The following is a 15,124-nucleotide window of genomic DNA, read 5'->3' as shown; positions in this document are numbered from 1 at the left end:
GCACAGGGGACTCGGCGTCCCGTGCTCGCGCAGCTACGCTGGCCATCGTGGGCTGGCAAAGCTCGCAGGGGCCCACGAAGGAGACACCTCGCGGCCCTGCGCGCGCAAGGCGGCCCAGGGGGCCGGCAGAGCAGGGTTGCGCAGCCAGCAGGCCGCTGGCGTCTGGCGAGCTCGGCCAGCTCGGCTCGGCGCCCAGCAGGCCAGCGCAAGGAGCGAGCAGCCCAGGTGGGCGCTGCACAGGCCCGGAAATCCTATCCATCTTCCAAAAAATTTAAATCTATATATCTTCCACTGTTTGAGATTCGTGCAATATAAATCGGACGCGTGAGATTGTATATGAGTAGGCAGACTGCGCATCACAGCAGAGCAGATGGGCCCAAGCATGTGCAGAAGGGACAGGTGTCACAATACTATAGGAGGGAGAGGGATGGGATAGTAAACGGACGTCAATCTTCAAATGATCTTTCCTCTTAAATCATGCATCCAATTTGAAATCCGTTTGAACCACTGTATCTATTGGAATTAATCGAATAAAATAAGATCTAATATGTTATTTGAAATTTTTATTTTTTACTTTTCGACATTTCGATATAGTAGTTCAACATTTTCAACCTATCATTCCAACATTTGTAATATTCTATTTCAACATTTTTTGAGTAAATGTTGAATTAATTGTTCCAAAGTATCGAAGTAGTTTTCACAAATGTTGAATTGATTTGACACAGATGTTGAATCTGGTAGTACAAGAGTTAGAATAAAAAAACAAAACAAAAACATAAGAAACAAAAAACAAAGGATTATCACATGTCGATTCTCCATTTGCTGATGATAAGGATCAGCGATGCAGCATCGTTGCTTTTGCTGTACTACACATTGCATGTGCTCTGCTGGTGCGTTAGTAATATGTGATTTGGGCTTTATTGTGCGGGATAAATGGCTATGATGGGCCGTGCGATGTCTGCCTTATCTAACTTCCGGAAGGGACTCCCGCACAGGCCAGCCTCCACGTGCGTGGCTCAAGCCAGCAGGCCGGTGGGGTGAGCAAGCAGGCAAGCAGCACGGTGAGCATCTCTGGCTTACTACTTTTATGTTTTCCTCACATGCATTTAATTTCCTGCTTTAGTATTTTAGTGCTTGTTGTTGCTAATACCTAGAGATAATTTGCATGCTTAATTGACTTGTGTTAACTAGCTCTAATTGTTAGTCTTGTGCATGCTTAGCTAAGAGGTCTTTTTTATAGTGATTAGTTCTAATCTTTTTGTGAGGAGAGATCGACTTTTGGATAAGCTTTGCTTCCGCGTGATATTCAGCTGCGCTAATCATTGTTAAATCATTGAATGCTTTGCTAAGTGGAATTGTTGGTAGCTTTGATCAAGTATATCGCTTTACATCGGCTTCCGCTTTCTGTCAAGTTTTTGGCGTTACTTAATCTTTGCTTCCACTTTGTGTCTAGTTTTGCGCCAAGGATTTCTAATCATTCCTATGATGAGAATATCACTAGTTGACTTGTGTTATCTTGGCGATTAGAAAAAAAATGTTTTGGGCAATGAATTGGAGTCAGCTTTTCGAAGAAATTTTTATTAACCCCATTCACACCTCCTCTGGTCGCCGTTCTGATCCCACCGAACGATGAACCGGCCGGCAAGGTTTCTGGGGCGCTCACCAGCCACACGCCTCCCTGCACGCTGGAGCTCTGCGGTGCTACAGGATCAGAGTTGTCGGTTGATTCATGAATCATGCTTCCCTCCCGCCCCTTCGCCCAGATCCCCCGGCCCCCTGAAAACACCAGCTCGAACTGCACCAGCCATGGCCACGGAACGGATCGGAGCTTAGGCCGGCGCTTGGCAGCAGCACGCAGGCTCGCCGCGCGGCGCGGGCTGGCATGCAATGGTGACAAACTGACAGGCGGCTTGCCATCGCGCCAGGCGAGCATGATGACGACGACAATAGCATCCAGGGCGCACCCGAGGGTCTGTCTTGTTGAGATCCCGAAGCGCGCTGCTGGGTTGACACTCTGTTTGTGGGGCATCACAAGTTTGACACTCTTAAGATTGACTTCGCAAAATTGACACTCTCCTTATGAACATCTTGATTTCCTTGACATTTTCTTTGTTTTATTGATGTTTACTTTCTGTTTCCACTAGAAGGCTAAGGAAGTGACTAATTTCCTACGCATCCCGAAGGCAAGGAGTTTCAACTGTCTTAAATCCTAGTTACGTGCAAATGGTATATATAGCAAAGTTCAAAAAATAATCTCATTCACACATCTATGTCCAAATACACAAAAAGAGTTGATATGTGGTATGTCTACCCAGTGGAGGTCTTCTTGGTAGAAAAGTGAGCAAATGTCTCACCTGCAGCTCTGCACGTCTGGTCATTCTCCTCATCCTCGCCGTCCCATCATTTTTTTTTTGTGTCGACCACAAGCTAAGGGCAAGTTAAGGCTCATCTATGTTTTTCCTTAATTAATCTAAAAGAAAATGCTCATCTAGGACTTAATGACACGTCTGACAGTGTAGACGTAGGAGAGTCCCAAACAAAACGCATATAAGTTGGTTTCTTTGGGGTCGGCAACTCTTTCAGGCCACGTAGCATCTGAAGAACATCCTCCATGGGGGGCCGGTCTGCTCGATCACGCTGAGTGCACAGCAGTGCTACCTCCACGCATCTCTTGATCTCCATTAGCTGAGACACATCATCATACGGTGCCAGATCAAATAACTCGTCCATTGTACCATTTTCCCGGGCCTCCCAAGCCTAACAAATCAATTAAAAGCATCACGTATAATATAAGTAAGTGATCAGTTATATTCTGGAAGCTCACCATGAAACAAGATTAGATATTTGTTAAGGTAGACATGCATGCATCTAAATACTTACCCATCCATCTAAGGGGAATTCTCTAGGCTGTTTCGATATGAGGATATTGCCAATAGTCTCAACGACGGTCATGCCAAAGGCGTACACATCGTTCTTCGTTGACACAATGCCTTTTGCCATGTGTTCTGGAGCCATATATCCCCTGAATGGTCAAGGAAAAAATGAAGTACACCTCAACAAAGGAGAATGTTCCTTTCAAAAAAAAAACAAAGGAGAATGAATAAAAGGATTTCATGAATGTCTTGTAGTTACGCCAATGATATGATAATATAGAATAATGTCCTACATTGTGCCTCTTATAGCATTGCCACGGGTATAGATCTTGTTGTCACGCAACACTTCAGATATCCCAAAATCAATAATCTTAGGATTCATATCAGAATCCAAGAGGACGTTGCCTGGTTTCAGATCCAAATGGACAATGCCTTGCTCATGTAGGCCGTGGATGCCCTGGGCTAACCCCTCAAGTATCTGGAAAAGTGAGGACCAATCAAGTCCAGACCCTGCAGAAATATAAATCGTGTCCCAGGGTATTAATTACTGGTATACAAAGAAGTTGATTGTGTAAATAAGTGGTGTTAATGACATACCATGGATAACGCTGTCCAAGCTTTTGTTCGTTGCATATTCTTCAACCCAATAATATTCTGTTTTGATAACTTGAGCAGCTTCTCTCCGTTTGAAAAACCACAACACTGACGGAGATGGTGTTGTTCGGACTTCATGGTTGACGTATCCCAGATTTTTTGCTATATTTTTGTGCTGAAGCTTTGAAACAAGAAGATGAGTATCTAAAGTGCGTGCCCAATTAAATCTAGCTGGATCTAAAATTTTCTTGACGGCAACCATGTATCCATCGTTTAATACACCCTGTAGAATAAAACACCATGTCATATGATAGGCTCATGTTAATAAAATAAGACCATAAATATTTATGCTGTCACCCTATCTGAATATATACACATACAATGGTCCATGGAGGGGGCGGGTCCAGGGGTATTCAAGGGTATTCAGTGAATACTCATTATTTTTACTAATCAATGGTAATCAAGAACATATATACATGCCAAAAAATAGTGTTAAAATGGTTAATTTTTTTGTAGGTTTTGGCATGTAATCCTTGTGGGTTGACAATATATTTAACGTGACCATATTGCTACACAAGTAAATTATACATGACAAAACAATTGTATTGTATTGACATGGTGCATACTGCATCTGTCTCCATCATAGGCCCAACAATTAGATGGGAATCAGTTGGTGTGGTTATGAAGGTTGTCAATTAAATATCAGCTTATAAAAACTATAAACCAGAATAACTTTAGGATAATGTAAAAAAGTGAACCTAAAACAAAGATATCTCAATTCGGTAGTAATATTTTGTGTTTTTAACCAAAATCACGAACATCTCAATAGATATCATTCTCCACAACAAAATGCGGGCAAATAAACACATCATTGAATGCAATGTGGCCAGACAATCTACAACAGTACAAAATCATAAGAAGCCCAACATCTTAATTCAAATAGTCTCACATTGGAGGTAATGTCACCATACGTTTATTCAGATACAAACCTTGTAGACAATAGAACTGCCACCGCGGCCAGTGATGTTATCTTGCGAAAAGTTACTTGTAGCAGCCTCCAACTCAGATAACTTGAACTCTCAAGCCTGATGTGGACACAGCACACAATATTTTTTGAAACAAATCAGGCAGGAGAGCTGCCGATTATATTAAAAAGCAGATGAAGTCCAGATTGGGCAAACAAACAAACAACACAAAATATAGCAAAGTAGTTCAGCTTATAGAATTGCAAACTGTAGCTGTATTATTCAGTTTGACGGAGAAAAGTGGTAAATCTGTAAATACTGGAAGCTTTGAAGACATGAGCTGATGAACATTGATAATGACACATAAGTAGCTAACCTTTCATGATCCAAAAAAAGATAGCACACAGAAAATACGACTTACCTAAGGGAGGAAAGGCCGCTTCACTCCCTGCTTCTACATTGTTTCTCTTGTCGTTCAATTTCGATCTGTCATTCCATCCAAAGGTTTAAAAAGGGATACCTAATATTTGCAAGTGATGTAATCAACTACTCCCTCCTTCCCCGTTTATTAGGCGCACCAGCGATTCACATAGATACCAAGACTCGCCGGCTCGTGATTAATTATCCGCCTAGTGCTGTATGCAGCGTGCTCTCCGGGCCTATCGCTTTGCTAGTGCCTAGCACCTGATTGGATGGAACTGCTTCAGCCAGCATTTATTGTGTGCATGCATGCTGCATTCCGAGGGTGTGCGCCCTACATAAACAAAAAAGCTGAAAATCGTGGTACGCCTTATAAACGGGAACGGAGGGAGTAATTAACTTTTATATTGAGTAGTTGATCCAAAAAATAAAAGCCTTTACCTCGTTCAATAACTAAGATTATTATGACCTATAAAAAAGAAAAAAAATATGCTAAGCATGTTTCAGTATATATAATGATAATTAAGAGTGTGGAAATCTCAAAGATATGGCTTGAGTTGTATGAGATAGTAGTGGGGGAGAGTCATACATTGTGGTTTCCACACTCTTAATCACTATATATTCTAAAACATGTTTGTCATGTTTTTTCCCTGGTTCTATAAGCGACAATTGCTTATAGAAGGGTAGATTGACAATGATATCTGACCTGGCATCATTTGTTGAATGACGGTCACGTGATGTCTCTGTCACTCCTATATCCTGATATATAAATAGGAAAAAATGATTCACTTTCGGTGTCCAATTGAAGGTTGTATAAGCAATAATTAAATTTCTGCAAGACTAAACTGTATCAATATTCGCCTAAGCAGCCTAAATGGAATTTAAACGGTAAACTGAGGTATCTATCTTGTTTAGGCCCTAAATGGTCGGTTAAACTGTGAACAGTCAAAAATAGGAAAAAAAGGGTCAAAATGTCCTAAACGGGACAGTCTGAGATGGGTTTGGACAGCCTAAATGGGTTGTTTAGGTATTAGAACATGCGTAAACTTGATTTTTTTACATATATAATGATATACTTAATTTGTTACCTTCATAAATGTGTATATTTAGGAAGCCGAACTCCGACTCCGGCAGCCCCACCACGGCGGCGACCCGCGCGACCTCCGAGGTCTCCAGCTCCGCCATGTCCTTGAAAACGCTCTCCAGCGACGAGAAGTTGGCCACCCACCGCTCGTAGTGGTACAGGTACCTGTCCGACGCGCTCGCCAGCCGGCGGCGGCTCAGCTCCGCCGCCGTCGCCGTCTCCTGCTGGCTGCCGGGGTCGTCGTCGTCGTCTCCTTCCGGCCGGAACGCCACGCAGCCCCGGTGCCGGTCCCAGGGGTCCAGGCAGGTCATGTGCATGCAGCCCTGGTCCTTCTCCATCGGCTGCCGGCACCGGGGGCAGGGCTTGGTGTTGGCCAGCACCCAGTTGGCCGTCTCCGAGAAGGAGCTGTTCTTCTCCAGCCACGCGCGCACCGTCTCGCACGACACCGGCCGGTGCGCCTCCTCGCCGCAGCGCCAGCAGAAGCCGTGCCGGCAGGACGGCGCCACCCGCCGCCAGCTCCACGGCGCGGATGCACCCGGGCGCCGGGCACCACTTGATCCGGTGGTGCCCGGCGCCCTCCTCCACGAACGAACGGAGCGCGAACCGCGCGTACCGGGCCCGGTCCGCGGCGCCGGCCGCCGCGTCGACGAGCTCCCTGACGACGGCCGCCGCGCAGGCCGGCTCCGGGCACCGGAGCGACAGGCACCGCGCGCCGCCCTCGCCCACCGCCGCGGCGATGTAGCCGCGCCAGCACTCGCCGCAGTAGAAGTGGGCGCGGCACGCCGCCGACCGCATCTGCCCGGCGGGGTGCCGGGCGAAGCATATGCCGCCCGCGGACTCGGCCGCGCTGAGCGCCGTGGGCACCGGAGCGCCGTCCGGCGGCAGGCCGACGGCGTCGCGGACGCGGCGGTCGTCAGCGAACCACTGGTCCTCGGCGCGCCCGGCATCCCACCCGAAGTGCCGCAGCACCACAGCCGCGAAGCCCGGCGGGAACGACAGGATCTCGGCGACCTTGGCCGTCACCTCCTCCTGCCGCCGGCGGACGTCGTCCTCGGTCAGGACGGCGACGACGCGCTCCTGCTTCGTCCTGTCGCAGTCGTCGACGACGTTCGTCACCCCGGTTTCCTCGTCGCCGTTGCAGTCGTCGAAGTAGTACTCCTCGCCAGAGGCGTAGTCGACGGTTTCCTCGTCGAGCGCTCCGTAGTCGTCGCTGTCGCCGCCGTCGTAGTCGTCATCGCCGTGGCCAGTGGAGCCGGCGGCAACACAGAGTCTCTTGCTGGCACCGTTCCCGGAGACGTCGTCGCCGTTGGTCGCCATGCCGTGCGGCGCGCCGCGATGCTAGTAGTACAGGGCGGCGGGGGGTTGATCGGCGAGGGCCGAGGGGTTTTAGATCGAGGCTTAATAACAACCCTAAACATAAGGCCCGGCGCTTGAGCTCCGTCTTTAAAGGACTCAGTTTAAATTGTGCACTTTCCTCCTCTAGCCGTCTAGCGGATGCAATCCGATCAGCTTCTCTCATCAGATATTCAGATTCAGAGCAGATATTCAGATTCAGAGTTTCTTTGTTTTCCGCAGATCAATATATAGTATGTTACACTGGCTCTGCTTGGAAAAGTATCCTAGATTTATTTTTTAGGCTATTTTTTAACCCATAGAAATAAGGGAATATATCAGGTGCAAACTAACCTCTCCGTGCTGTGATATGTTCACTGGAAATAATCCTCCACCAAAATAACTCTTGAGCTGTTTGGATTCAAGCATTATTTGACATTTAATCTATTTTTTCAATCATTAGAGCCTCATTATCTCTCTTGCTTAGTGGACTCCACTCAAAACAACCTAAATATCACCTCTTGGGGGATAGTTTTTGGGATGAATTATTTCCAAATAGCCACAAAATAACCCACCTTTTTGGCTCTCTATAAAATTATTTGGGCTATTTGAAGCAGTGATAAAAAATAACTCATGAATCCAAACAGCACCACTGTATTTTGACTCATGGCGCCTCCGGTGCGCGCTGCCGCCGCTCGCCGTGCCTCCCGTGCGCGTCGCCGCCGCTCGCCGTGCCTCGGTGGCTCTGCTCACGCCGGCCCCTCGGCTGCTGGGGTTGCGGGCACGGCCGCCGCGGCTGCTGCTGCTGGGTTGCGGGGCACAGCCGCCGCCGCTACCTGTCACGGGCGCCGTCGGAAAGGAAGCTGAAGAAGTTACCTTCGTTTTTTTAGAAAATGTTGAATTAAGTTTGGATACATGCTGAATCTTTTATGTTGAAATGTTGAGATAGCTTATAAGAAATGTTGAATGTAGTATTTTTTTCAAAGATTGTTGCATTGTGCTTCTGGAAAATGTTGAATCCATTATTTCCAAATATTGAACTATTTTTATGAAAATATTGAATCCAATTTGAACTTTAATGGACTTTATAGATACATAGCTTATGTATCTTCCAGAAGTTATATAGGAGCCCCCGTAGGCGGCGGCGGTTCGACCGGAAATCATATATATCTTCCGGAAGATTTTTCTTCCCCACCTTCCAGTGTTTGAGATTAATGCAAATTATCTCATCCGTTGGATCTTCTCAACCCTATCTTCTTCCTCATCCTGCCCCTTTCTCACCATGCGCCGCCCCGTCGTAGCGAGCGCTGCGCGCTGCAGCACCGCTGCCGCCGCTGCCGGGCCGCACGCCGCCGCCGCTGCTGCTGGGGGGCTGCGCGCTGTTGCTGCTCTGCCATGCTGCTGCTGTTGCCGCCGCCGCCCATGCTGCTGCGCTATGCTGCTGCTTTGCTTTGCTGCGGCTGATGCGCTGCACGCCGCCGCTCCCGCTCCCCGCCGGCGCCGGAGAAGATGGATTGAAAAAAAAATATTAATCTAGATTTTGATTTGTTGAATCTATTTTTTTGAGATGTTGAAATAGTCTGTAAAAAATATTGAATGTACTATTCTCAAATGTTGAACTATTTTTTTTGAAATGTTGAAGCTAATTTAGACTTAATGGGCTTTATAGATAGATAGCTTATATATCTTCCAGAAGTTATATAGAAGTTATACGGGAGCCCCCGGTTCAACGGGGATACAAGGCATTCACTATCATTAGTTAAATTGCTAGTGACCTTAGAGCATCTCCAGATCATGTAAAATGAGCTGATTTTGTAAAATAAAAAAACTGAGCTTTAATCCAAATCCAACAGATTCTCTAAACTCCTCAGCTCCGTATCTGAGTATCCATCCAACACCCTCCGTTAGCTTCCTTTGCATAAGCACTCAGTTCGGCATCCATCCACTCCGTGGGCCCTCCGGCCCCTCCACCACGCCAACCTCGTCGCCCCCTCTGCCGCGCCAGTTCCTCCGCCGCGCCAGTTCCTCCGCCGCGCCATCCACTCTGCACACCCCCTCTACTGCACTAGCCACTCCGCCACCCCCTCTGCCGCGCCACCCCCTCCGCCGCACCGCCCCCTCCCGCCGGCGCACCGTGGATCCCGCGCCGTCTCCCACTGGCGCGCCGTGCTGCTCCTGCCGGCAGATCCGGTGCTGCTCCTGCTCGTGGATCCACTCCTGCCGGCACCTTGGCTGGGAGGCAGAGGAGAGGGCGCCAAACCTTCTCTGGTGGGCGCTGGCCATGGAGGAAAGCAGACCGAGGAAGAAGATAACCGGGATTGGGGCTCCGGTGGTGGATTTAACTCGGGAAGAGCTCAAATGGATTGGTGGTGATCCTATGATGCGGTGTATGTGAGGAATCGAGCAGAGAACAAGCAACTGTGACGAATTTCAGTGGCAAAGAGAGCTCGGCTTGGAGAGGATGAACTGACGTGGAATGGATTATGCCTAGTCTGTTGGATTACTTTGTACAATTTGAGGGTTTTCTATTTTTACAAAGAGATACAATCTTCAAATCTAGATAACGTAATACATAAACTGTTGGAGATGCTCTTAGTGAACACTCAACACACGGTTTAGATTGCTACATAAATTGAAATTGTCAAGTGAAAACATATGAATTTAGAAACATATTTACATTTCTAACTGAATGCTTTAATCATGGTGATCTTATTAAAAGCTATTTTTTGAAGAGATAGAAAAGAATGAATACATCAAAATTTTAGCTGAATTTAAAAAATAAAGATTGACGTTTTTATTATGGTGGTATGTGAACGGACAATTTGCATAAATTACTGGTTAAAAGGATTAGTGTTACGGTGAGGCATGAGAGCACCTACTAGCTAAGATTGTAGGATTGTTCCCTCCTGAGTCCTGATTAGCAAGTATGTTGTCCAAAAAATTTTTATGCAAAAAATCAAATACTTGTAGCAGATTCTTTTTTCTATTTCTTAGGAGATTGTACCACTATAGAATATTCAATGAATCTGGACATACACATACAGCGCCGCACCCAAGAAGGGTACACCGTTCTAACTGAAGAATATATCCTCCAACGGCAAGAGGCCGCCACGGATGTCGCCGAGGTCCTCTCGATCCCATCTAGCCTCGCCGCCGTCCTGCTCCGGCACTTCAAGTGGAGAACCGGCCGGGTGAAGGACGAGTGGTTCTCCGACGACCGGCGCGTCCGCGACGCCGTCGGCCTGCTGACGGACGGCGCCCCCGTGCCCATGGCGCTCAGCCGCCGGGAGCTCGTCTGCGGCATATGCTTCGGCAGGTTCGGCGCCGGCGAGACGAGATCTGCGGGGTGCGCGCACTAGGCACTACTACTGCGGCGAGTGCTGGGCTGCTGGCGCGGGTACATCCACGCCGCTGTGGGCGACGGCCCGCGGTGCCTGTCGTTGCGGTGCCCGGACCCGGCCTGCCCGGCGGCCGTCGTCCAGGACCTCGTCGACGCGGCGGCCGACGCCGCGGACAAGGACCGGTACCTGTACCACTACGAGCGGTGGGCGGCGTAACGCGTGTCGCTGCGCAAGGCGCTCGAGGACATGGACCAGCTGAAGCTCTCCGGGCTGGAGAAGATGGCCGCCGCGCTGGAGGTCCCGGCGGCGGACCTCGGGTTCCGGACCAGGGCGTACGAGCTGGTCGCCGACGGCCGGCGGGTGATGCGGTGGGTGTACGCGTACGGGTACTACCTGGACCCGGTGCGCGACGCGGCCAAGCGCCGGCTGTTTGACCAACCCTGCAGGACGACGCCAACTCGAGGCTGGAGAGCCTGCACTCGTGGGCCGAGCTGGAGAGGATGAAGCTCAACGCCGGCGCCGTCGAGGAGCGAGCGGACGCCATGAATGAGACGTACAGGGCGTACAAGAAGAAGCTCGAGGACCAGCGCGACGAGGCACTACTTTGGGAACCTCGTGAAAGCGTTCGAGGCCGACATGCCCGACTTCGATTCAGTGAAGAAGTAGCTGGGTAGGTGATGGGGAACTGAATCGATGGATTCGGTTTGCTGCTACTCATCAGATTGCTTGTTAATCTAAAAAAAAACGAGATGGGGGAATAGATTTGGGAAATTCTTGGAGATGCTCTTATTCATGTGCTACAGTTCTGCTTTTTGTTTGCATTCGGTTCGCTTGTTATTTTGGCCTCGTTTGGTTTTGTAGCGCGCTAGTGAATAGTGACACTTTGATCGATTATTATGGTGTCAAACAAAGTCAGTTTACAAAACCAACTCCAGAACCCCCGCGCTAGTGACTCTGAAGAATCTAATGAGGCCTTTGACCGCGCGATTAGAGGATGATTACTGCAGCATCACTGTAGTAAATCATCGATTAATTACTGTCATTAGATTCGTCGCGAAAAGTTACACCCATCCCTAAAAAGGTTTTGCAAATAGACTTCATTCAGTCCTTCATGCGGGAAAGATTCTCTTCTAGCGCTAGAATTCTAACGCGCATCCAAACAAGGCCTTTGGACATGGACAATGTTTCCTATAAACATATTTAAGTTTGACTACGGAAATTTAAATTTGTTTGGTGAGACTTAGAAATAACGATATACCGTCTGTTAACATGGCTTTACTTATCTAGGATGTATTTATGCTTCAGTTTTACTTTAGAGTATCTCCAAAAGTCTAGCCAAATCTTACTCTCCGTATTCTCATTTTGCTATCCATTTAATGCCTGTAATTTTCAGAACGCACAAATTTGGTGCAATGTCAAAATGCAGTTGTCCCCTGCATTGTTTATTCTGAGGATTATTTCTTTTTTATAGTGGCTAGTATTTATTCGATCAGGGAACATTGTTCTCTTATTAGTCCCCTGCATTTTCTATCAGGAATTTTGTTTTTGGTAATGACTTATCATGAGCTTGTCACTGTCGAATGAGATCCATGGACATAGGGGACGTGATAATATCGATAAAGAATGTGAAACACAAAAAATAAAGTACTAGGTTTTTCAATAGTATAAATATCAGCATAAGGTGGAGTAGAAACGAAAAGCGCAATAGTACTAAGTTTCCACTGTTTTTTTATATCCACAAAAGTGGACTAAAACAAGATGTGTGTGTAGGTAGAAGTTTTTGCAAAGCAATGCCAACAACTACAAGTACAAAGTACAAGTTGTGGATCAAAAGCAGCAAAGCGTGCACACACACACACTAATTAACATAGTCTTTGAGGCGATAGATCTGATGAATGAACATGGAACTGGGAATGGATCCATCCATCCATGGCCTACTTGGCCGGCTTCACCTCGGCCAGGTCAGTCTCGAACGCCTTCACGAGGTTCTCGAAGTAGCGCCGCGTCACCTCGGTGAGGTTCTCGAGCTTCTTCTTGTAGCGGCTGTACCTCTCGGCGATCTCGGCCGAGGATTCGCCCTTGGCGGCGGCGGCGGCGCAGAGCTCCTTCCTCTCCCCCTCGGCGCAGCCGTGGAGGCGCTCCAGCGACCTGTTGGCGTCGCTCTGCAGGTGGTCGAACAGGCCGCGCTTGGCGGCGTCGCGCTCCGGGTCCAGGAAGTAGCCGTGCGCGTACGCCCACCGCAGCACTCGCCGGCAGCCGGCGATCTGCTCGTACGCCCTGGTCAGGAACCTGAGGTCCATAGCCGAGGCGCGCACCATGCCGGCCATCCTCCCCAGCTCCGATCGCTGCAGCGCGGCCATGTCCTTGAGCACCTGCTCCAGCGACCTGTGGTTGGCCGCCCAGCGCTCGTAGTGGTACATGTACCTGTCCAGCGACGCCTTGGCTTGATCCCGCCTCTGCTCCTCCACGGGGGGCAGCGCGCCCTTGCTGTCGACGATGGCCGCCCTGCCCGGCCGCGGCCGGTAGGCGTTGCAGGCGGTGTGGGCGCGTCCCAGCGGCTCGAGGCAGATCCAGCAGAAGTGGTGGCCGCAGGGAGCGCGGCAGGTCATGTGGTTGCAGCCCTGGTTCTTCTCGATCGGGCGCCGGCACTTTGGGCAGTGCTTGGTGTTGGCCAGCACCCAGTTGGCCGACGCCGAGTCGGAGCTGGTCTTGAGCAGCCACGCGCGCACCGTGGCGCAGGACACCGGCCGGTGCGCCTCCTCGCCGCAGGCCCAGCAGAAGCCGTGCCGGCAGTCGCAGAACACGTCCGTCGCGTCGCCGGCGCAACCGAGGAACTCCACGGCGCGGGGGCTGTCGCGGCCGGGGCACCACTTGACGCCGCCGCCGCTCTCGTCCACGTACGACCGGAGCGCGAACCGCGCGTACCGGTCCGTGTCCGCGCCGTCGGCCACCGCGTCGACCAGCTCCCGGACGACGGCCGCCGAGCAGGACGGCTCCGGGCACCGCAGCGACAGGCACCGCGGGCCGTCCTCCACCGCCGCGCGGATGTACCCGCGCCAGCACTCATCGCAGTAGAAGTGGGAGGAGCACGCCGCGGCTCTCGTCAGCCCGGCGCCGAAACTCCCGAAGCATATGGCGCAGACGAGGGGCTCGCGGCTGAGCTCCGCGGGCGCGGGGGCACCGTCCGCCGGCAGGCCGACGGCGTCGCGGATGCGCCGGTCGTCGGTGAACCACTCCTCCTTGAGCCGCGTCTTCCCCCACCTGTAGTGCCGCAGCAGGGCGGCGGCGAAGCCTGGCGGGACTGACAGAACCTCGGCGACCTCCGCCGTGTCCTTGCCCTGCCTGTCGTGGACATCGTCCTCGCTGAGCACGACGTACCTCTTCTCGTCGCGTTGGATCACCGAGGCGCCGACCTCCGCTTCCTCGTCGTCGTCGTCGCTGTAGTAGTAGATCAAATCCTCGCCGGCGCAGCCGCCGTCGGTCTCGTCGCCGCTTACGCTTATATCATAATCTCCCGTGCCGTCGTCGCCGGCCTCGCCATCAGCGCACGCAGAGCCGGCGGCGACCAGGAATCTTTTGTCGGGGCCGTTCTCGCCATCATCGCCCTTGCAATCGCCGGCTCCTCGGCCTCTTTTGCAGCGGTCGCTCTCCTCGCCGTTGCCTGGGGCCATGCCGCTCCCCGCCGTCAGTAACCCCGCAAAGGGTTTGGGAGAAGACTATCGACGATCTGCTCTCGATCTCCTAAAATCAAGGATTTTGTGCATAACGAACTCTTGTCAAGATCGTTGATTTCGGCGAAAACACATCTGATTTTCTAGCTAATGCAATCCTCGTTTGACGGATTCTACCATCATATTTCATACAAATTAAATTCCAGTCCATCCTGGACCCACAACACTTGCAGCCAAGGATTGGTAAATAATGTATACTAAATATTTCGATAATAATGACATCTGATTAAAGAATGGTCATTAGCATGAGCAAATACTAATAAACTATTTAACTATAAGATTAACTATAAGATGGAAGCAGGGAATGAAACAGAAGAATAAAAGACAGGCTAAAGATGGCTCACTGGGCTGCAGACTTGTACGTGAACCGCACCACCAAAAGCCGGCCTGCTTCCTTCTGTGCCTACTGGGCCACGTGCTGGGCTTGGTCCGCGTGGGCCGCTGGCTGCACGTGCCGGCCCGTCTGCCCAGCGGCTGGCTGTTCACCGGAGGCAATTAAGATATCTTAATCATCGTCTTATAAGTCATATATTTGGGTACATATTCATCATAAATACCTATTGGTGGTGGATACGATGAATGACCCATATCAGAAAGCTGGTGGTGCGATCCTGTAAACCGTTCAAATTATTTAAAATATTCATATAAATAAGAAGAACATGATAAATTCGGGCTACGGATTAGGTATTTACCTTGCGTTCCTTCTGCTGTCGCCGTAGGGTAATACGAAGAAGGTCCCGCATCATATAACTGTTGTGATCCTATATGTCAATACAAAAAGAAT

The 15,124-nt window shown here is 49.9% G+C and overlaps 1 protein-coding gene and 1 pseudogene across 1 annotated transcript; one reads left to right on the top strand and one right to left on the bottom strand.

The window, feature by feature from the left end:
• Window positions 1-10,288: 10,288 nt before the first annotated feature.
• On the top strand, window positions 10,289-11,275 carry LOC120685184 (annotated as a pseudogene).
• Window positions 11,276-12,286: 1,011 nt separating this feature from the next.
• Window positions 12,287-14,824, bottom strand: LOC120685462 (probable E3 ubiquitin-protein ligase ARI10). The gene is made up of 2 exons (XM_039967405.1): window positions 14,685-14,824; window positions 12,287-14,350 (listed from the first exon to the last, which is right to left on the bottom strand). Exon 2 carries the CDS (start codon window positions 14,278-14,280, stop codon window positions 12,544-12,546), a length of 1,737 nt encoding a protein of 578 aa, XP_039823339.1. The 5' UTR covers window positions 14,281-14,350; window positions 14,685-14,824; the 3' UTR covers window positions 12,287-12,543.
• Between the last annotated feature and the right edge of the window lie 300 nt (window positions 14,825-15,124).

This window comes from Panicum virgatum, chromosome 8N (assembly GCF_016808335.1).
Source record: "Panicum virgatum strain AP13 chromosome 8N, P.virgatum_v5, whole genome shotgun sequence".
Classification (NCBI taxonomy): domain Eukaryota; kingdom Viridiplantae; phylum Streptophyta; class Magnoliopsida; order Poales; family Poaceae; genus Panicum; species Panicum virgatum.
The sequence above is the reverse complement of the archived record's forward strand: the minus strand, read 5'-3'. Positions and strand labels throughout refer to the sequence as shown.

Bases quoted from the DNA above. Each gene is read 5' to 3' on its own strand.
- LOC120685462 (XM_039967405.1), bottom strand. From the start codon at position 14,280: ATGGCCCCAGGCAACGGCGAGGAGAGCGACCGCTGCAAAAGAGGCCGA.